Raw genomic sequence first — 24329 nt, forward strand, 5'->3', positions numbered from 1 at the left:
TTTTACACAATAAATTTAATTATTAACTCATTAAATTCTAACTTAGTTCGAAACCTACCAATTTCATCAATAAATATGATACATGGTTGTAACTTTACAGCAAGTGTAAATACAGCAGCTGCAAGTTTCTGACTTTCTCCATACCATTTGTCAGTGAGTATTGAAACATCCAGATTTATGAAGCGAGTGCCAGCTTCACGGGCAGTGGCTTTAGCAATCAATGTCTTCCCACAGCCAGGAGGGCCATGTAACAACACACCTACAATTGAAACAAATTGAAGTTTAAGTATGACTTATCAGGATGCTTCTAACACAAACAAAATTCTCATGTAAATGCAATGACATTTTCGAAGCTTGGATTGGGGAAGCAGAATGATTTTTATTTCATTTCTAAAGATACCATACCTGTGGTTAATTTTATAATTCAGCTGCAGATCTGCTCATTACATATTCCATCACAATCAATAAGATCTATAAAAGCACAGTAAATCTAAGGGGCAGATGAGCAGCTTAAATGTATAAATGCATTGCTGCAGTGAATGCTTTTGCTTTTGGTAGTAGCATTTTCATAAGTTATTTTGATTATTGGCTTCAGTATATGAATTGATTGGAAGGAAGGAAGATTAGGGTTTAATGTCCCACTGACAAATTGAGTAGTGCAAATGTGCTTCATAACATTAGCAATCTACCATTAACAGTTCTTACTAGTTACTGCAGTAAGAACAGTCAACTACAAGTGTCCCAAACTCTGCTATAATACTACTGCTGCTGCTATGGGTTCTCCTCCATCATGGGCCATATGATACACAAATACCACGGTAAAAGACTACTGTGACACTCAATCTGTCTGAATACAACTCTATTTCTGCTCATAGTTGATAAATGAGTCTTCAATGTAATTAGGTCCCTGCAAGAAAATTTATCGATAATGAGATTATGATGGATGATTGGTTTGTGGGACACTCAACTGCATGGTTATCCGTGCTGGTACAAATATCCAATTTTTTCACAATCCAATCTATCCACTGTTACGAATAATGATGAAATGATGAGCACACACACACACACACACACACACACACACACACACACACAGTTCCCGGTCAGAGAAAATCTCAAACCCAGCTGGTAATCTAACCTAGGACCCCGTCAAAGAGAGACCACATGAATACTTAAATCACCAATATTTAGGGGTAACACTGATCCATGTTTCGAAGCATCTTTATGTATACAGTCGTGAAGTGGAATAGCAGAAAGAAGCAGCCATTATAAACTGCATCTGCATGTTGTACTAACATGAATCTCAATTGTAAACTCATAGCCAATATAAAATATTAGTGAAACCGCCGATACTTTGCAGTTTTTTTTTTAAATTATAATATGTATGGGCACAAGATATACATTCCTATCTCTCCGTCTCCTCTTTCCTCACCCCCCTCTCCCAATACATCTCCTCCTCCCTCCATCTCCTCCAGTCACTGTCTGCCCTTCCTCCCCTTTTCTCTGACCTTTAACCATAGTTTATTGTTATTACCTACAAAACCTTGATTGGGAATTTGAATGCTTAAAATAAATGGATTAATCGGTTCTGATCATTGGTATATGATGTGAAAGACCTCTCCTGCTGCCGGACCTGTGAGGATAATAGTTTCAATAACAATATTTTGTAGTTTTAATCTGCAATTGGGGAGAAGCAGAATTTCATACAATTCAGATTCCGTAGTAGTATTCTAACCACAAATTGATACACCAGGAATATAACTTTCCTGTTTTTTGTTAAAACCACTAACCACTGCAGAATAAAACAGCAAACAGCTTTGTATACAATTTTTGTTTACAATACTGTACTGTGTAAGGAAGGATTTAAATGCCCTGTTATCACAGTTCAAACTGACTGCAAGAAAAAAAAAAACAAGTCACTTTTCCACATCACAGCATAGCAGTTCCTTTCCAGCAGTTGGTTTTAACAGAAAACCTGTACATTGTTGTTTAAAAGAATTAGCTACATCCATCTGAATGTTTATTAGAGTATTTTGTGAAAATTTGAGGTGAACTGGTCAGGAACTCAGATGTCTGGTAATAAAGCTAAACACATGTCTTTACATACAGTGGAATCTCTTTAGTACATCTTGTTACCACACTTTCTCACACAGTACATCGATTTTTTCAAGTTCCAGTTCAAATCCATTAAACACACATTAAACTGATTAGTTTGTGTGCTCTCCCTCCCCAGTTTGCATGTTCAAATTTGGCAGTATCTGTACTGTTTGCCCAGTTTAATTTTTGTTGCTGAGAGTTGCTAGAGTGGGGGGTGTAGGACTTTCACTGCTGCATGGTGTGGAAATATGCATGGAGAACATGCTATTCAGTGCTGGCAACTCAGCAACTGTTATTGATCATTTGCTATGATAGAAATGAGGCATGGAAGTAATTTCCATACATTGGTAAGCATGTAATTTAGTCACTGGTCTCCTTTGTTCATGTTTAGTATCTGACTGACTCAGTGATTTTTTCATGATTTTTAGGCAGGGAATTTTGTGTTAAACTGTGTACCAGTTTGTCATGGGCAAAGAGACATTTAGACAGTTTACAAATGAAAAAAGTGGAACATCATTCTGGAAATGGACAAAAATTCACACAAAGTGTGATGATATAACATGAAGACTGAACATACCTCCATCAATATTAAATCCAATAGGAACAAATGAAAAATAATTTAAGCAGCATGTTTGGAAGTAGGAAATGACAAAAAATTTAACACACATTTGTCAGCTTCTAGAAATGGAAAAAAATGTGCTATTTAAGGGGATAATACAAACTTTTGACTCAACATTCCAACTGGTAGTACAGTGGTTTGTGCTACAGCAATGTATGTGGCACGAAAGTTGGGGCTCTTAGATTTCTAGGTATTCAATGGTTGGATTGAAAGGTTCAAGAACAAAATTCAGTGTATCAATTTGATCAAGGTGAGGCTGGAAGCGTGAACACTGACACTGTTCACTCATGGAGAAACACCCATCAATCATAGAAAAGTACAGTCCCAACAATGTTTTTAATGCAGTTGAAACTTGCTTATTTTGTTTAACTTCTGCCTGACAGAACTCTTCTGTTCAGAAGAGAAAAATGCCACAGTGGAAAATGTAGTAAGGAGAGGCTAAATGTTTTATTATGTAGTAACAAAAGGGGAACAGAAAAGTTGATGCTGCTCAAATTAGAAAAGCAAAGAGACCACAATGCTTCAAAAATGTGAGCATATCCATGTCCATATATACCTAATCGAAGTGCGTGGGTAAATACAATCTTTCGAACAATTTTTCTGCGCCTGGAATGTAAAATTGGGCATTAGAAACAACAGGAAACAACTAGTTTATTGACTAGTGAGCAGCTCAACCTCAAGACATATTGTATCTACACAATATAAATTTATGGCAGTGTTTTTCTCACTAACTGTACAGGCCATATCCAGCCTCTTGACAAAAGCATTATAAAATGCCTGAAACAAAAATACAAGAAGATTCTCATACAGCAGAGGCTGACTTGACCTTCATTCTACCATGAGAAAGGTTATGATCTCTGACGCTATAAATTTAAGTGCCTCGGATTCCAAGCAAGACAGCACAATCTCAAATTGCTTTCACACAGCTGTTTTCATCGGATACTGATACAGAAGACATCACTCCAGGAAAGGAAATAATTGCTACAGAGCAAGGGCACCAAATGATGGGACAAGAAGAAAATACTGTCTTAGCTTTGATGAGTATGTTGACTGAAGAAGGTGTTGCCACCTGTCAGTACATTATTACTAATGATCTGTTGCAGGAACAGATAGCCAAAAAATAAGTTTCCCACTGTGTCAAAAGCTATTGAAGCAATGGACACAGTTAAATGTTTCTACCTGAGTTTTAAAATTGACTAAGAAGTCATGAACTCTAACCAAGATGGACAATGCAATATTAAAATTAGGGCAAACGGTCAACTACTGACATGTTTTTCAAACCTTTCTTAAGACAGGACTATGCACCTTATGTTATCATGCTATGTGTAATTACGCTAACAAGATATATAAGTACCAATAGTTTGTTGAAATAACCGCTATTCAGCTAGCAATAGTGATTAACTAATTAAGAGATGCTAAATGAATGACGTTTGTTTTGGGAAGTAATAATTGCAATTTTGTGCATTTTTATTTTTCTTCATCACATGCCACGTATATATTTTGGACAGCTGAGGTTGCATTCTCACATCAAGTGACTTTCCTGCATTCCAATTCACTGATGGCAAAAGTGAATACATCCAACATGCTAAATTTAGTCAATGTCTCCACATTTAACACATTTTTGCTTCTTGTATACAAACAATTTGTAGAGTTTCTGTGGTTGATAGTCTGAATGTGATCTCAAAAATGTGCATCTTGAATTATACTTCATAGCCATCACAGGTCAAAGTGTGGCATTATGAGATCCCTTATTACCCCAAGTACGGGTACCTGCAATTCCACATTTTCACCTACAAAAACATCTAATTACCAAATTAGGTATTTTTGGTAGTGCATTTTCCCACTTGACATTCAAAATCTGCAGTCCTTTCAAAAACATGTGAATGAGATTCCACTGTAGTATAAATTACATATATATGATGCATGCTAAAACTGGCTGTGAAAGAGCATTGCAGAAGAAAATTTACTTTGATAAACCCTGCTGCTTCTTCAATGTTATTCGTATGTAAATGATGTTTCCACATGGAAAACAGTTTTTATGTACAACAAAAACAGGAACTTATATTCCTAGGTCATAATCCTTTACAGGATTTATGATGTTACTAGCTCTCCCCCATAGCATAGACACACTGGTGTGTATGATCAAGAGTGGATGTGGTGAGATCTGGCAGTAGTCAATAACTATATATGACTGTAGTATCTGTTCCCAAAAGAACAGTTACCATGGATGACCATGCAGCTTTGCTAGAAATGAAATGATAATTAAATGGACACCCTAGCTGCAAACAGGCGTTGATGTACTTCATTGGGGACATACATGTTGAAAATGTGTACCCCGACCGGGAGTCGAACCCGGGATCTCCTGCTTACATGGCAGATGCTCTATCCATCTGAGCCACCGCGGGCACAGAGGATAGTGCGTCTGCAGGGACTTATACCTTGCAAGCTCCCCGTCAGATCCACATTCCCAACATGTCCACATCTATTAGGCGCACTACGAATGTAGTGGTGTGGACATGTTGGGAATGTGGATCTGACGGGGAGTGTGCAAGGGATAAGTCCCTGCAGACGCACTATCCTCTGTGCCCGCGGTGGCTCAGATGGATAGAGCGTCTGCCATGTAAGCAGGAGATCCCGGGTTCGACTCCCAGTCGGGGCACACATTTTGAACATGTCCCCAATTAAGTACATCAATGACTGTTTGCAGCTAGGGTGTCCATTTAATTATCATTTCAGTAGTCAATAAACTAGTGCAGATGGGTATTGTGATGAAATTGAAAGCTGTCAGAACACATGGTTCCACCGTATCAATGCAAGTGATGTAACTGGGACAAGTCTGTGAGGAGAATGCACTTATGATGTGTATTTTGAAGCTAAGAGTGGTTTGTGTGAATAATGATAGCCACCACAGTTTAACAGGTAAGAATGGTAAAATAGTTCCTGGAGTAATGATGCCAACATCAATACTGAACCAAAAAGCACTTTAATCAGCAAGACCACTCTGGAACGTAATTTCAAGAACAGTAGATAATTTACAATAAATTATAGTTAATCAAAAATACATCTGTGATAATTAAAATCGGTTCAAGACTTACAACTGTCAGAGGTTGTAGCTATAGCAATACATTTTCCGTAACGTATAATACCAAGTGCACAGGGGTACTTTGTGCCCACCACCAAAAAGACTAAAAAGGAAATTTGGAAAATATGTAATTTCTGTTAACATACTCTTCAAATAAGCACTGATTTATAAGTAGGGTAAACAAAATGCAACACAAACCTGTTTTCTGTAATATTTACAGCAAGTGGAAAAGTACTTTATGACCACCCCAAAAAATTAAAAAAATACAAATTTCATTAATCATAGCTAATATATATATAAACAAAGATGATGTGACTCACCAAATGAAAGTGCTGGCAGGTCGACAGACACACAAACAAACACAAACATACACACAAAATTCAAGCTTTCGCAACAAACTGTTGCCTCATCAGGAAAGAGGGAAGGAGAGGGAAAGACGAAAGGATGTGGGTTTTAAGGGAGAGGGTAAGGAGTCATTCCAATCCCGGGACGAAAAAGGACGGGTATACGCGCGCGCGCGCGCACACACACACACACACACACACACACACACACACACACACACACACACATACATATTTAAAGACAAAGAGTTTGGGCAGAGATGTCAGTCGAGGCAGAAGTGCAGAGGCAAAGATGTTGCTGAATGACAGGTGAGGTATGAGTGGCGGCAACTTGAAATTAGCGGAGATTGAGGCCTGGTGGATAACGGGAAAATAGGATATATTGAAGAGCAAGTTCCCATCTCCGGAGTTCGGATAGGCTGGTGTTAGTGGGAAGTATCCAGATGACTCGGATGGTGTAACACTGTGCCAAGATGTGCTGGCCGTGTACCAAGGCATGTTTAGCCACAGGGTGATCCTCATTACCAACAAACACTGTCTGCCTGTGTCCATTCATGCGAATGGACAGTTTGTTGCTGGTCATTCCCACATAGAATGCGTCACAGTGTAGGCAGGTCAGTTGGTAGATCACGTGGGTGCTTTCACACGTGGCTCTGCCTTTGATCGTGTACACCTTCCGGGTTACAGGACTGGAGTAGGTGGTGGTGGGAGGGTGCATGGGACAGGTTTTACACCGGGGGCGGTTACAAGGGTAGGAGCCAGAGGGTAGGGAAGGTGGTTTGGGGATTTCATAGGGATGAACTAAGAGGTTACGAAGGTTAGGTGGGCGGTGCAAAGACACTCTTGGTGGAGTGGGGAGGTTTTCATGAAGGATGGATCTCATTTTAGGCCAGGATTTGAGGAAGTCGTATCCCTGCTGGAGAGCCACATTCAGAATCTGATCCAGTCCCGGAAAGTATCCTGTCACATGTGGGGCACTTTTGTGGTTGTTCTGTGGGAGGTTCTGGGTTTGAGAGGATGAGGAAGTGGCTCTGGTTATTTGCTTCTGTACCAGGTCGGAAGGGTAGTTGCGGGATGCGAAAGCTGTTGTCAGGTTGTTGGTGTAATGCTTCAGGGATTCCGGACTGGAGCAGATTCGTTTGCCACGAAGACCTAGGCTGTAGGGAAGGGACCCATCTCTGGCTGCAACCCTTCTTTCCATCAGTCCCTATACCAGTTCCAAACTGAACAATCCATTGCCCTCACCCACCTAATCCTTCATATACACATCAACTCAGCCAATGAACACACCCGTCAACTCCTATCCTTGACAGAAGTCCTCCCTTTCCTCTCCCACATCCACACCGGCTATTCAGAGCATCCTCCTACAGGCCAACCGCAAATTAGAACAGCATGCCACCCTTCACCTCAAAAAACTATCCAATCTCCTGGTTTCCCACCTCCGGAAAGGCAACTCACTCACTCACCCTTCACAACCTTTCCAGCAAACCTCAACCACCTCTCATTGCACACAAACCCAGTCTCTCCCATCTACTCAGTCTCCCACTTCCAGCTACACTCCCTCCAAAACTTCAAAATTCCAATCAACACAATCTGGCACCACAACACCCTAATTCAGTAGTTAACCTTTCCTCCAAACCTCTCTCCCAATCCGAAACCTCTGTCCTATCCAAAGGCCTCACCTTCAGCCCCACTCCCAGATTCAACCAAACAGCCCTAGTCAAAGATTTGCTGTCCTACACTCGTACTCTCTGCTGGAAGTATCACTTTGCCACGAAGAAAAATGATCCTAATCTTACCCCTAATGATCCAACTCCCCAAAACACTATCCAAATTAAACCCTGCCTGGAACAGTTCCATCCTCCGTCACAGCGGGACCCACCTCCTCTTCCTCAAAATCACCCTCTCCAAACCTTCCAGGAATTTCTGACTTCCAGCCTTGCCTCTCAATCCTTCTTAAAAAACCTTAATCCTACTCCCAACATCACCACTGCTGAAGCCCAGGCTATCCGTGATCTGAAGGCTGGCCGGTCCATCGTCATTCTTCCGGCGGACAAGGGTTCCACGACCGTGGTACTTTATCGTTGGGAGTATGTGGCTGAGGGACTGCGTCAGCTTTCAGACACCACCACATACAAAGTTTGCCAAGGTAATCCCATTCCTGATGTCCAGGCGGAGCTTCAAGGAATCCTCAGAACCTTAGGCCCCCTACAAAACCTTTCACCTGACTCCATCAACCTCCTGACCCCACCGACACCCCGCACCCCTACCTTCTTCCTAAAATTCACAAACCCAATCATCCCGGCCGCCCCATTGTAGCTGGTTACCAAGCCCCCACAGAACGTATCTCTGCCTACATAGATCAACACCTTCAACCCATTACGTGCAGTCTCCCATCCTTCATCAAAGACACCAACCACTTTCTCGAACACCTGGAATCCTTACCCGATCCGTTACCCCCAGAAACCATCCTTGTAACCATTGATGCCACTTCCTTATACACAAATATCCCACACGTCCAGGGCCTCGCTGCGATGGAGCACTTCCTTTCACGCCAATCACCTGCCACCCTACCTAAAACCTCTTTCCTCATTACCTTAGCCAGCTTCATCCTGACCCACAACTTCTTCACTTTTGAAGGCCAGACATACCAACAATTAAAGGGAACAGCCATGGGTACCAGGATGGCCCCTTCGTACACCAACCTATTCATGGGTCGCTTAGAAGAAGCCTTCTTGGTTACCCAGGCCTGCCAACCCAAAGTTTGGTACAGATTTATTGATGACATCTTCATGATCTGGACTCACAGTGAAGAAGAACTCCAGAATTTCCTCTCCAACCTCAACTCCTTTGGTTCCATCAGATTCACCTGGTCCTACTCCAAATCCCATGCCACTTTCCTTGATGTTGACCTCCACCTGTCCAATGGCCAGCTTCACACGTCCGTCGACATCAAACCCACCAACAAGCAACAGTACCTCCATTACGACAGCTGCCACCCATTCCACATCAAACGGTCCCTTCCCTACAGCCAAGGTCTTCGTGGCAAACGAATCTGCTCCAGTCCGGAATCCCTGAAGCATTACACCAACAACCTGACAACAGCTTTCGCATCCCGCAACTACCCTCCCGACCTGGTACAGAAGCAAATAACCAGAGCCACTTCCTCATCCTCTCAAACCCAGAACCTCCCACAGACAACCACAAAAGTGCCCCGCTTGTGACAGGATACTTTCCGGGACTGGATCAGATTCTGAATGTGGCTCTCCAGCAGGGATACGACTTCCTCAAATCCTGCCCTGAAATGAGATCCATCCTTCATGAAATCCTCCCCACTCCACCAAGAGTGTCTTTCCGCCGTCCACCTAACCTTCGCAACCTCTTAGTTCATCCCTATGAAATCCCCAAACCACCTTCCCTACCCTCTGGCTCCTACCCTTGTAACCGCCCCCGGTGTAAAACCTGTCCCATGCACCCTCCCACCACCACCTACTCCAGTCCTGTAACCCGGAAGGTGTACACGATCAAAGGCAGAGCCACGTGTGAAAGCATCCACGTGATCTACCAACTGATCTGCCAACACTGTGACGCATTCTATGTGGGAATGACCAGCAACAAACTGTCCATTCGCATGAATGGACACAGGCAGACAGTGTTTGTTGGTAATGAGGATCACCCTGTGGCTAAACATGCCTTGGTGCACGGCCAGCACATCTTGGCACAGTGTTACACCGTCCGGGTTATGTGGACACTTCCCACTAACACCAGCCTATCCGAACTCCGGAGATGGGAACTTGCTCTTCAATATATCCTCTCTTCCCATTATCCACCAGGCCTCAATCTCCGCTAATTTCAAGTTGCCGCCACTCATACCTCACCTGTCATTCAGCAACATCTTTGCCTCTGCACTTCTGCCTCGACTGACATCTCTGCCCAAACTCTTTGTCTTTAAATATGTCTGCTTGTGTCTGTATATGTGTGGATGGATGTGTGTGTGTGTGTGTGTGTGTGTGTGTGTGTGTGTGTGTGTGTGTGTGTGTGTGTGAAACAAAGATGATGTGACTTACCAAACGGAAGCGCTGGCACGTCGATAGACACACGAACAAACACAAACATACACACAAAATTCAAGCTTTCGCAACAAACTGTTGCCTCATCAGGAAAGAGGGAAGGAGAGGGAAAGACAAAAGGAAGTGGGTTTTAAGGGAGTCTGTGTTGATGATGTTTCCACATGGAAAACAGTTTTTATGTACAACAAAAACAGGAACTTATATTCCAAGGTCATAATCCTTTACAGGATTTATGATGTTACTAGCTCTCCCCCACAGCATAGACACACTGGTGTGTATGATCAAGAGTGGATGTGATCTAGCTATAGCAATACCAACAAATTTTCCATAACGTATGATACCAAGTGCACAGGGTACTTTGTGCCCAGCACCAAAAAGACTAAAAAGGAAATTATTATTGTAATTCTAGATGTGAGTTTGTGTGTCTATCGAGGTGCCAGCGCTTTCGTTTGGTAAGTCACATCATCTTTATATATATATATATATATATATATATATATATATATATTCCTGAACCTGTGAATAGGGTTATGACATTTGTTGCAAAAAGTCACTTTCACCACTAAGACAAATTTTAGGTTACATTTTATTAAAAAAAATTAAAATGGTTATGGAATCTAATATAATAAAATCATTAAAAACAATTTTTTTTGAAGCATCAGACTAGATTATGATATTTTTCAAGTGGTCACAAAGTAACCATCTACAGGAAAGCCTAAATACCTTCTAACAGTGCTGCGTTTCACAGGGATTCTGTGAAGCCTCATGGAAGGATTTCTGGCAAGAAAGGGTCTTCTCTTCAGAAGTATGTATGTAGTTTTATGAACAGCTACAGTCAGTCTGTTGCCCTTGCACCAATGCCGCATCTGAGCAAGCGCATCACCCTGCAGACAACTAGCAGGATGTCACCTAGATATGCAACACCATGACCACCAATGACATCTGCCCCATCTAACAGACTGGCAGTGGTCCAATACTAAGATCCCACTTATGGAGCCATGAGGTCAATCCTTGGTAATCTTTTTGATTACCTTGCTCTGCCCCACAAGCCAATGGGCACAATGTCCACTACAGTAATCTATAAAGCTATTAAACATCTTGGGGAACAGATCTGAGGCATGCAAACATCGTGGGCCAACAGAGATTATCGAATCTGCCTGCAATATCAATCACGAGTACAATTGAATAATTCATTGTAAAATTTTCTACAATCTGAAGAGCACTATTAACTGCATCATCTAGACACTTTCCTTCTGTGAATCCATACTGACATTGGTTTGGATACAAGAGCTCCAAGTGCACCTGGAACCAGTCACAAACCACACACTCCTGAACTCTGGACAACATGTTTAATAAGAAAACAGGTCTATAGCTTTTCAATGATGGTGGGTGTTTGTCCTTTCCCTTTTTAGTACTACTGCTTCAGCTGCTTTCCATATCACTAGAAACCTGCCTATTCACAACGCCTCATTCAACAACACTGTCAAATATGGCACTTAGTGGATTTTGTCATATGCACAACAAAGTTTGAGTTACTAAATATACAGTTTTCTGAACTGTCACTAAAACAAAGTAAACATTCCATAATTCAGATCACAAACAGCTACCAACCTGAGCGGCTTACAAGCAGATATCCTTGGTGTAGTGAAGCTACTCAAATCACTTACTAAATCAAAGTCTTGCAGTTTTACACCAATTATGCTCCTTTCAGAATGTACTGATACAATAGTTCCACATGTAGAACCATACCACCACACTATGATTTGCTTCACTACACTGAGGCGAACCATTTCTAAGTTTCTTGTGCTCGCAGCTGTTCTTTATTTGAATTCTGTGATATTGTCTGCGTCTTCTTTGGTGAAGGAAATTTTGGGAGAAGTGTTTAGCAAGTACTTTAGTGGTGCTGTCATATGTAACATTACTATTTTTATCACATGGTGAAGGTATACTCTGTTCATCATGAGAATAAACCTGATATGAACAAACACAAAATGCAATGATTGGTCAGAAGCTGTAGCACTTATACACTTTTGTCATTACACTCTTGGAAGTAGGTCCTACTTATGTATTAGATATCTTATTACTAAGCTACATTAAATGAAACTAACATATTGCAATACATAAACAGCCATCAATGTTTTCCTTAATCACACTTCAGCTATGTAGTTCTTATTTCAAAAATCTTGTCAGTCACAGTCTCTGTACTGTTGTGCTCCAATTATTGTGCTGTTAATATGCAGTACGAATATGTCTGAGGCTGCTTCCTGCTCCATAGTAGAACAGACGTGTGGAACACAGTTAAAAATTACTGAGAAATAGGTCATTCTCCATGTTTTTCATAAATTAAAAAAATATCGGCTTTTAAGTTTTCCGAGAGGCTGTATTTGATACAGCTGAGAGAACACACAGTGGATGTATAGCAGGATTGGTAGCACAGTAGATTAATAATCATGTGCAGTTCACAGATTACTGGTTCAAATCTCATCTTGCTTATTTTTCATTCAATTTGAAATACCTATATCTTGTAATTGCAAAAAATCATCATTTTTTATAAATAGTGCATGCCTTCTTGTTCCTAATTACATGTTGCATGCAAAATTCCTGTTTGCATTTCAAATATAATTTCTTAATTATCAATCTTATATCAAAGATATTAATAAGTCTGCTTAAATTAAGAAAACAATTTTTTTTGGTCAAAAATGAAAAACCAAATACTCTTTGTTTGGACTATGTCCATTGTTTAGTACCACAGATTTAGTCTCACAAACCAAAGTGGTAAGTGTCATAGAAACAAACATTCATTTTCACAGCATTGAGCACAGCATACAAATGCTGCTTTTTTACATTTGCCACTGTACCATTACAATATGTATCCAATAGGACTGACCTGGAGCCAAGTTAAGGAATCTGCCACAAGAAATAACAAGGCTGTTAAGCTGCCAGCTGTACTGGAACTAATGTACGTAGCTTTTTCACGTCACTGTTTAACAGTGGTGGGATACAGAATGTCACATCATAAAAGAGAAAATACGGTGCCTGGATGCCTTTATGGATTCTGTTTGACGCATTATCAAAGTAGCAGATGACAGTTCCAGAAATGAAATTATTCCTTGAATTTGGATAAGGAAGGAGCTAAGAGATCACCAGACAACTGACTAATTGTGATGTTTAAAGCTTTCCCGGCGTACTGATTGTTCCATAAAAACACGGGAGAACTGCCGGATATCAGTAACATCCTGCCACAATATTTCGGTGCAGAGTCTTCTGGCCATCTTCACCTGAAGATGGAACAACTGACTACTTAATACTTCTAGTAGTGTCAGTATTCGACAATACAGTGAAATCCCTGCAGTATGTTTTTGCATCACACATAGCTCACTCAGAAAAATTACCATGTGTTTAAGTCAGGAGTTTTCATCGCTCTTGTTTGTAATTAGAATACTGTGTTAGATGAGAATGAGAGCATTTTATGCTTTCTGTCTGGCCACAAAAATTGTGCAGTAGTGCTGGAGTTTTGCTGAATATTATTTCATTCTCCTTGGAAATTAAATGACATTCGAAGCTATATTGTTTCCCTATTCGCCTCTTTACATCTGACCTACAACTGCTCACACTGTTGCAGGTTACTTTGACCAGTTGGCCGGCCAGTGCTGTACCAGTTAAATGTGCTGGTAAAGCTGTTTTATCGCATTATTGTTCAGTCTGTTAGTGTAACAGTATAAAATGCGCCCTTATGATCGTAGTTGGCAGTAATGGACAAAGCCACCCCAAATGAAAATAACCCAGTGAGATTCACACAAACACTGAAGAATACATGGTGTAATGTTTACATCAGTTTTTTCTTATGACAAATACGGCATAGTCCATACCAATTCAGGCAGGCTAGGAAAAATCTTACTTCATAGTCTCTGATGCTACTGAATTTAGCATACGTTAAAATGTAAGGAACACACATTTTTTGTTTTCTACAAAAAAGTTTCTGCTCTGAGATACAGCCCTCCAAAGAAGACACTGCGCATACCATTTCGAAGATGCTGATTTTGGAAAATTTTTTAAAATGCTGTATCTTTGAAACAGTTCTAGCTATTTTGTTGGGGTTTTTTATTTGAAAGATAATTTCTTTATGATTACAAAGAAACCCTCCATTTGGACTTACCTGTCAGAGTACTTTTACTATATCATTCTGAACTTTTAATAATTTATGGAATTTTTTTTTCAAAAATGCTAATACATAAATTTATTTTTGCTGTTTATTAGTACCATATAGTTCTACATTCCTTGAAAAGGAGAGCTTCCACTTTCAGGTTGCACATGATTAATAAACAGTTTAAATTTTTGCCTTAAATAAAAACTATTTTATTCCCACATTATCACGTAACAGGCTCATAAAAATCAAAACCTAGCCTTCTTTAACATAGTTTTGAAAGATGAAGAAGAGACTCCTTTTTTCAAGCATTTTAAATGGTTCCAAAATGTACGTGAAAGGTATGAAGACTTAAAGGTTTCAATTTATCCAACTTCTGTGTACTCTGTTTTGTACTGATATTAGCCAGTCAATGAACTGAAAATGTGTTCCACTTATTCAGTATCTTCCTTTGATATAAAGTGATGCCTTCCTGTTGAACCAATAGGAACTGGAGCACTTACAATCTTAAAAACATTGTTAACAGGAAGTGAGCACGGATGGCATTGTTGCTGTCCTTCAGCTGGAAACCTATATCCAACAGCTAGTCCATGTGGTAGCAAAGTTTACTATAATTTTGTTTAACTCTAACTAGTGTCTATAATCTCTACAATTCACCAGTCACACTCATACACACACAGCACAAACATCCCCCTTCTCAGCTTGTGAATTTGATCATCCTCCTGCTGTTTCTGAGGTGTTCGCTGAATGAACAAATTTCTTCTTTATTGCTCTTTAAAGTGGGTGCAGTATGAGTTTGCCCATCACTTCGAGCCCAAAAATGTGTCCTCTGAATTCTTTTCACAGGAGTAGTTTGTTTGGACCATTCTTTTTTCTATTCATGGAATTCTTCGATTTACTCTTTGGGCAAAAGAACGTGGGTTTTGGATGTGTAAGATTTCATGACTCTTGTAAAATCCTCAGCATTCTGAATCGCAGCTGCATTTGGTATGGAAACATTATGTTTTGAAGCATGGTGCTTCAGCAGGCTGCCTACACCATCAAGGCCCCTTCCTGTGACCAGCAGCACTGTATACCCAGTCAGTTTGCACGTTGTTGTTGTTGTCGTCGTCTTCACTCCTGAGACTGGTTTGATGCAGCTCTCCATGCTACTCTATCCTGTGCAAGCCTCTTCATCTCCCAGAACCTACTGCAGCCTACATCCTTCTGAATCTGCTTAGTGTATTCATCTCTTGTCTCCCTCTACGATTTTTACCCTCCACACTGCCCTCCAACACTAAATTGGTGATCCCTCGATGTCTCAAAACATGTCCTACCAACCGATCCCTTCTTGTAGTCAAGTTGTGCCACAAGCTCCTCTTCTCCCAATTGTATTCAATACCTCCTCATTAATTATGTGATCTACCCATCTAATCTTCAGCATTCTTCTGTAGCACCACATTTCGAAAGCTTCTATTCTCTTCTTGTCCAAACTATTTATCATCCATGTTCCACTTCCATACATGGCTACACTCCATACAAATACTTTCAGAAATGACTTCCTGACAAATCTATACTCAATGTTAACAAATTCCTCTTCTTCAGAAACGCTTTCCTTGCCATTGCCAGTCTACATTTTATATCCTCTCTACTTCGACCATCATCAGTTATTTTGCTCCCCACATAGCAAAACTCCTTTATTATTTTAAGTGTCATTTCCTAATCTAATTCCCTCAGCATCACCCAACTTAATTCGACTACATTCCATTATCCTCGTTTTGCTTTTGTTGATGTTCATCTTATATCCTCCTATCCTCCTTTCAAGACACTGTCCATTCCATTCAACTGCTCTTCCAAGTCCCTTGCTGTCTGACGGAATTACACTGTCATCAGCGAACCTCAAAGTTTTTATTTCTTCTCCATGGATTTTAATACCTACTCCGAACTTTTCTTTTGTTTCCTTTATTGCTTGCTCAATATACAGATTGAATAACATCGGTGATAAGCTACAACCCTGTCTCACTCCCTTCCCAACTACTGCTTCCCTTTCATGCCCCTCGACTCTTGCAACTGCCATCTGCTTTCTGTACAAATTGTAAATAGCCTTTCGCTCCCTGTATTGTACCCCTGCCACCTTCAGAATTGAAAGAGAGTATTCCAGTCAACATTGTCAAAAGCCTACTCTAAGTCTACAAATGCTAGTAACATAGGTTTGCCTTTCCTTAATCTTTCTCCTAAGGTAAGTTGTAGGGTCAGTATTGCCTCACATGTTCCAACATTTCTACGGAATCCAAACTGATTTTCCCAGAGCTCGGCTTCTACCAGTTTTTCCATTTGTTTGTAAAGAATTCGCATTAGTATTTTGCAGCTGTGACTTATTAAACTGATAGTTCGGTAATTTTCACATCTGTCAACACCTGCTTTCTTTGGGATTGGAATTATTATATTCTTCTTGAAGTCTGAGGTTATTTCGCCTGTTTCATACATCTTGCTCACCAGATGGTAGAGTTTTGTCAGGACTGGCTCTCCCAAGTCTGTCAGTAGTTCTAATGGAATGTTGTCTACTCTGGGGGCCTTGTTTCAACTTAGGTCTTTCAGTGCTCTGTCAAACTCTTCACGCAGTATCATATCTCCCTTTTCATCTTCATCTACATCTTCTTCCATTTCCATAATATTGTCCTCAAGTACATCACCCTTGTATAGACCTTCTTATACTCCTTCCACCACCTGCTTTCCCATCTTTGCTTGGAACTGGGTTTCCATCTGAGCTCTTGATATTCATACAAGTGGTTCTCTTTTCTCCAAAGGTCTCTAATTTTCCTGTAGGCAGTATCTATCTTACCCCTAGTGAGATTAGCCTCTACATCCTTACATATGTCCTCTAGCCATCCACACTTAGCCATTTGGCACTTCCTGTCAATCTCATTTTTAAGACGTTTGTATTCCTTTTTGCCTGCTTCATTTATTGCATTTTTATATTTTCTCCTTTCATCAATTAAATTCAATATTTCTTCTGTTACCCAAGGGTTTCTACTAGCCCTCGCCTTTTTACCTATTTGATCCTCTGCTGCCTTCACTATTTCATCCCTCAAAGCTACCCATTCTTCTACTGCATTTCTTTCCCCCATTCCTGTCAATTGTTCCCTTATGGTCTCCCTGAAACTCTGCACAACCTCTGGTTCTTTCAGTTTATCCAGGTCCAATCTCCTTAAATTCCCACCTTTTTGCAGTTTCTTCAGTTTTAATCTACAGTTCACAACCAATAGATTGTGGTCAGAGTCCATATCTGCACCTGGAAATGTCTTACAATTTAAAACCTGGTTCCTAAATCTCTGTCTTACCATTATATAATCTATCTGATATCTTTAGTATCTCCAGGGTTCTTCCATGTATACAGCCTTCTTTCATGATTCTTGAACCAAGTGTTAGCTTTGATTAAGTTATGCTCTGCAAAATTCTACCAGGCAGCTTCCTCTTTCATTTCTTACTCCCAATCCATATTCACCTACTATGTTTCCTTCTCTCCCTTTTCCTACTCACGAATTCCAGTCACCCATGACTACAAAATTTTCGTCTCCCTTCACTACCTGAAAATTTCTTTTGTCTCATCATACATTTCATCAATTTCTTCATCTGCAGAGCTAGTTGGCATATAAACTTTTCTACTGTAGTAGGCGTGGGCTTCGTGTCTATCTTGGCCACAATAATGCCTTCACTATGCTGTTTGTAGTAGCTTACCCGTGCACCTATTTGTTTTATTCATGATTAAACCTACTCCTGCATTACCCCTATTTGATTTTGTATTTATAACCCTGTATTCACCTGACCAGAAGTCTTGTTCCTCCTGCCACCGAACTTCGTTAATTCCCACTATATCTAACTTTAACCTATCCATTTCCCTTTTTGAATTTTCTAACCTACCTGCCCGATTAAGGGATCTGACATTCCACGCTCCGATCTGTAGAATGCCAGTTTTCTTTCTCCTGATAACGACATTCTCTTGAGTAGTACCCGCCCGGAGATCCGAATGGGGGACTATTTCACCTCCAGAATATTTTACCCAAGAGGACACCATCATCATTTAATCATACAGTAAAGCTGCATGCCCTCGGGAAAAATTATGGCTATAGTCTCCCCTTGCTTTCAGCCGTTTGCAGTACCAGAACAGCAAGGCCATTTTGGTTAGTGTTACAAGGCCAGATCAGTCAATCATCCAGACTGTTGCTCCTGCACCTACTGAAAAGGCTGCTGCCCTCTTCAGGAACCACACGTTTGTCTGGCCTCTCAACAGATACCCCTCCATTGTACTATTTTTAAAATGACTAGTAGCACCTTCAGAAATAATGATTTACTCTGCCCTTGTTTGCAGTTTGCACATAAAACTGTCAGATGCAACAATTTTCTTAATTAGTTAATTTTCCTCTCATGTCACATATGTAATTTCTACAGAGTTATCTGCTACGTCTTGAGAGGCACCGACTTATAAAAAATATTGGGCAGATCTATACTGGGGGTCTCGCCCCGGGAAATTTTCTAAATTTTAGATGAAAAATACTGAGTTTTAAAGTTTTTTAAAAGCATTTTAGAGTCACATGATCAACATTAAAATCCCGAAAACTGGACTCTTGATAACTCGACACTCCGGGAAACTCGACAAGCCTGTCATTTTTTGGCTTTTGAAAAAAGAAACAGAACGAACACACAAAGGATTTTCAGAAAAAGCTAATTTAATTTACAGTAATGATCATGCTTATAGACTATTACAAAACAGTGAATATATAGATCTGAAAAGAGAAATTATATTTAAATAAATGCTAAACTATCATTAAAAGAATAGAACAAAATATTGCTGTTGCACAGTAATAGCACTTACAAATAGCTAATTTAAGCTTACTCTGAATAAGGCTCAGGGTTCATTAAATAAAAACAATATCTCAGTTAATACAGTATGCCTAATACTTTCAGTCAAAAAGAATGAAAAAAGCGGGTCTTAATTCGGTCTTACACCCTAGAAATAGTTCAAGCATTTGAAAATAACTAATACAGTACTATAGTAATGTAGTAATACAGTACTGAACTCGTACTAATACAGTAGAGTCCCGTTAATTCTAACTAACTGGGACCGGACCTTGTTTGGATTAGCTGGAACTACGGAGATGAGTTTCTAGAATGAAGTATACCAAGCAGATAAGTAGGTACACCATGGTAACAAATGGGAACAAGTGTGGGAACAATGGCTCACTCTCACTCCCTGCCATTGTTGTTGTGCATTGTTGAGACTTTTGTAGTGTCTAGTCATTGCAACGCCAGCTGGTTTGCAAAGCACTTTGTTATGTTAGTTATCGATCGCTGGCACACGTAACAGTTTTATTGTATTCAATCAGATGTAGTGTATGTATTTTCGTCATGAGCAAATGGAAACGTACAACGTTAACTTTCAAGCAAAAACTGAATGCTTTGAAATGGATAGAGAGTGGTGAGAATCTATCTAAACTAGCAACGGAACTGGGTGTTGGTAAAGCAACCATTTGTGATTGGAAGAACAACTGAGAAGCTTGAACAGTCCTGCGCAATGTCTTCGGGAAAACACTAAATTCGGCAGACTTTTAAACAGTCCCAGTACGATAAAGTGGATGAAGCTCTTGTCCTTTGGTTTACACAGGAAAGAGAAAGGGGAACTTCTACAAGTGGAGCACTGGTTCAGGAGAAGGCTGTTTACCTGACGAAGTTAATGAATGGTGATGAGCATTAGTGTGAATACGGGTTGGTTAGACAGATTCAAAAACATCATGGAATCCGTCAACTAACAATTACTGGAGAGAAGCTTTCTTCTGACCGTGATGGACCGAAGGAATACTTGGGTGAGTTTGAAAAAATAAGAGAGGGAAAGTATTGTCACCAAAAAAATTTATAATGCTGACAAGACTGGCCTTAATTTTAGGGCATTGCCAACAAAAAGCCTGGCATCAAAAGCAGAAGACCATGTTACTGGTTTTATTGTGAGACTATTAGCGTGCAGTAACACTGCTGGTAATAAACTGCCTTTAACGCTGATCGGCAAATCTGCTAGGCCCAGAGCTTTTAAAAACTGCAACATGATGTCTCTGCCCATATATTATTGCAACCAGAAAAAAAGCACGGTTTCACAGCCAGTTGGTTCCCTCTGTTCTACAGTTTTCTAAGGAAAAATCATTTGTCTACCTGTGCAATCATTTTGATTGATAATGCGCCATTTCACCGCAGCACTGAGGAATTGTGTGATGGATAAAGTGTGGCGACGTTTTTGCTGCAGAATGTTACACCACTTCTACAGCCAGTGGACCAGGGCGTACTGCAAATATTAAAACTGATTTACAGAAAACAATTTTTAAGAATGCTGATTCAAGATGATAGCAATCCTTTAGTGGACAAAATAAAAAGACCAATGTGAAGGATGTTTATTGGGCTGCTGAGGCATGGCAGAATATTTCAGAAAATACTCTGAGAAAATTGTGGAGAAAACTGGACATTTCTTGAATTGCAGGACAACAACCTAGTTGAAAATGAAGAGGAAAATCTACTACAAATGATACAGACAATCCCCGGATGTGAAGAAGCCAGTGAAAGACGTAGATGAGTGGATGGCAGCAGATGAGGCATGTGTGGAGAACCTTACTGATGCAGATTTAGATGCTGCTGTGACAAGACCAGGAAGAAGTGGACTGATGTGACGGAAGTGACAATGAGCCTGAAAGCGACAAAGGAGAATTGGTGCCGCACAGTGACACAGCAGAAGCCCTTGACCTCGCGCTACGTTATCTGGAGAAACAACCCACTGCTACACCTGCTGATTTGATGTTTACGAGACGATGGTGCAACTATGCTTCATAACAGACTGTCTTCATTAGGCCAAAAAACAATGAGTTTTGTCATCTAAAAGTAGGGATAAATGTCAACTGTATTTTAGAAAGTGACAGCTTTTCTTTCATTGTTATGCATTGTTTAAACATGATCTTTCCTCACCAATTTTTCTAATACATGTTTACTGTACTGTGTAAATTAAAATAGTCTTATGTACCATACAGTCTTCCATACTTTGATATTTCGAGCGTTCGGACTAACCCGAGCGTTCTCTGTTTAACTGCTCAAGGTAGTTTTCAGATAAAGCACTTAAAAAAATTTCACTGGATTCTTTGTCCCTGCCACCCGTTATGAACGTTTGAGTCTCCCAGTCTATATCCGGCAAATTAAAATCTCCACCCAGCACTATAACATGGTGGGGAAATCTACTCGAAATATTTTCCAAATTATCCTTCAGGTGCTCAGCCACAACAGCTGCTGAGCCATGGGGCCTATAGAGACATCCAAATTTTCACATTTCGGGTCAACTTTTTGACCTTTAACTGTTACAGTTAGTGTCTCTTGGCACTCTGGTGAGAACAGTCCCATTTATCTTCCAGATGAAATAACAGCACTATTTGAACTGAGCTGCTTCTGCAGGAAGACCATAATAGGGGTCTGGTCTTCCAAAGAATCTGATTAAAGACCTCACATTTCTTGATTTGTCTACCATGTACTTTGTGACTCAAAATTTTTTCTTTGAAAATTTCTGTGGAATAATAGTAAAAACTTATACCTTTTCCCTGTGGGATGCTCAATATTCAACAGCTGAACTGATATTAGTGAAAAATTCCTGGCAAGAGGTGCAAGAGTTCTTCAGTTTCTTCTTCTGAAGATGGAATTTCTACTTTGAAGAGTGTGGTCATCCACAGCTTTAGGAACAACTCTGCATTTTCTTGATGTGTAGAGCTTACAACTCTACTTCATTGACCATGGTTTCTTAACAGGACTAACACCCACCTCTGTAGTTGACTGATTCAGAGTAATTCTCTCTCTACTGATGCAAAATCTGCACCATGGGAGGCTTCACCTTGTTCAGATACCATCATTGTTGTTATTCTGTCAAAACATTTATAAAACAAAAAGCCGTCACTGGAAACATCTTCACTTTGAAACAGAGTCTTCAAATGAGAATACTAACTCCCAACCTGAATAAAGTGTTTTTGTTTGTCTTATATGTCACCGTTTTATGGATATGCAAATAGTCAGCACACTTCACTCTTCTGTGGCCCCAGCCAGAAGACATTTCAAACAGTCCTTTTCACAAAACACACTGCAACTGTGTCAACTGGCAAATTCCTCATGAAAACACACCACTCACTGGATGGTCTCAGATTTCTTAGTAGCCTCTTCAGTAAACAAATTAGCACTAACAACTACAATACAGAAACCTGCAATGAACAACACAAGAAACTGACAAGAAACTACAACGAAATGTAAGAAATATCTGCAGCAAAGAAAGTGATAAGAACTAATTGCAACAAAGACACTGGAAATAAACACTGTAACAAAGAAATTAGTAAGAAACGACTTCAGTGAAGACATATGATTTGAAAGTTTAATGTTTTTTAAACAAAAACTTGTTCAACCTAAAAGTGGAGGCTCTTCTTTTCAGGGAATATAGAACTATATGGTACTAACAAAAAATCCATATTTTATGGATTGGCATTTTTGAAAAAAAAAAAAAAAAATATCCGTAAATTATTAAAGTTCTGAACACTATAGTAAAAGAATTGACAGATTAGCCCAAATGGAGGATTTCTTTGTAATCATAAAACAATTATCTTTTAAATAAAAAACCCAACAAAATATCTAGAACTGTTCCAGACACAGAATTTTAAAATTTTTCCAAAATTCGCATCTTCAAAATGGTATGTGCAGTGCCATCTTTGGAGGGCTGTATCTTGGAGCAGAAATTGTTTGGAGAAAGCTAAAAAATACATGTTTCTTACTTGTGAATGTTAACATATGCTTAATTCAGTAACATCAGAGACTATGAAGGTAAATTGCTTCCCTGAACTGATATGGATTATGCCATACAGTATAGTGACTGTCTTGTTGCTGGTGCACTTTACATAAAAATACAATCTCTGGTATTTCTGCCAGATTTCAAGACAGCTTTGTTTTGGAAATTGTCAAAAGCATCTCACATTTAAGTTCATACTCAACTTCGAGCTACTGTAAAATATTGCCAATCTGAGATTTTGCTTTCTTTTAAATTTGATATGCTTTTTTTTGTTGCTTCTGTAACAGTTTTCTGACCTGTTTTGTGTACCATGGAGGATCACAGTTATGTCTTATCAATTTTGTGTATCTATTCCTCCACTGTGTATGCATTCCTCCACTCCAAAAGTAGGAAAGGTTTAGGGAGTTGATCAATTAGTGCAGCCAATTTATTCAGGGTGACACCTGTTGGGGGTCTGATACCCGAAAACATGTTTGATCTTTGCCCAGATCTGGGAATGTGACACGGCACCCAATGGTCGAGACTTATCTCTTCCAACACTCCTGCTTCCATTGTTTGATAAGATGGCGAATGCTGGCACGGAGCCGTTTAAAGGTTATAAGGTGCTCCAGGGAAGGGTGCCAGTGTAGAGCTCGCAGAAACTTCTTAATTGCTTCATCAACTTCCAGCGACCACCAAGGAACTGCCTTTCACCGCGGGCATCCTAAAGAGCGAGGGATCACGTTTTCTGCCACAGAAACGACAGTTGCAGTCACCTGCTCAACCATCACATCGATGTTACCATGCAGGGGAGATTCAACGGTGACAGCAGAGGTGCATATTTCCCAGTATGATTTGTTTCAACCCCATCCGGGCAGGTGTCTGTGGGCCTGACGCCGGGGCAGCAACAGGGAGATGGGGGAAGTGGTCACTACCACACAGGTCATGTGCTCTCCAGTGGATAGATGGGAGAACGCCAGGACTGCAAACCGAGAGATCAATGGCCGAATATGTGGGGGGAGGTACATGTATTTAAGAGGCAGAGGTCGAATTGTGACAGTAAATTTTCGACATCTTTGCCTTGGCCAGTTAGCACATTGCCACCCCACAACAGATTATGAGCGTTAAAATCTAGGAAAGGTTTAGGGAGTTGATCAATCAGTGCAGCCA

General features: G+C 40.1%; 1 protein-coding gene across 1 annotated transcript in view; it reads right to left on the reverse strand.

Annotated features, from left to right (window-relative positions):
• The window catches only part of LOC126456918 (outer mitochondrial transmembrane helix translocase), a 93706-nt gene that overhangs the window by 31675 nt on the left and 37702 nt on the right, over nt 1-24329 (reverse strand). The window contains exon 4 of the mRNA XM_050092853.1: nt 59-259. Within this exon, the coding sequence (XP_049948810.1) occupies nt 59-259 (201 nt within the window). The remainder of the gene's footprint in view (nt 1-58; nt 260-24329) is intronic.

Source organism: Schistocerca serialis, chromosome 2 (assembly GCF_023864345.2).
Source record: "Schistocerca serialis cubense isolate TAMUIC-IGC-003099 chromosome 2, iqSchSeri2.2, whole genome shotgun sequence".
NCBI lineage: Eukaryota > Metazoa > Arthropoda > Insecta > Orthoptera > Acrididae > Schistocerca > Schistocerca serialis.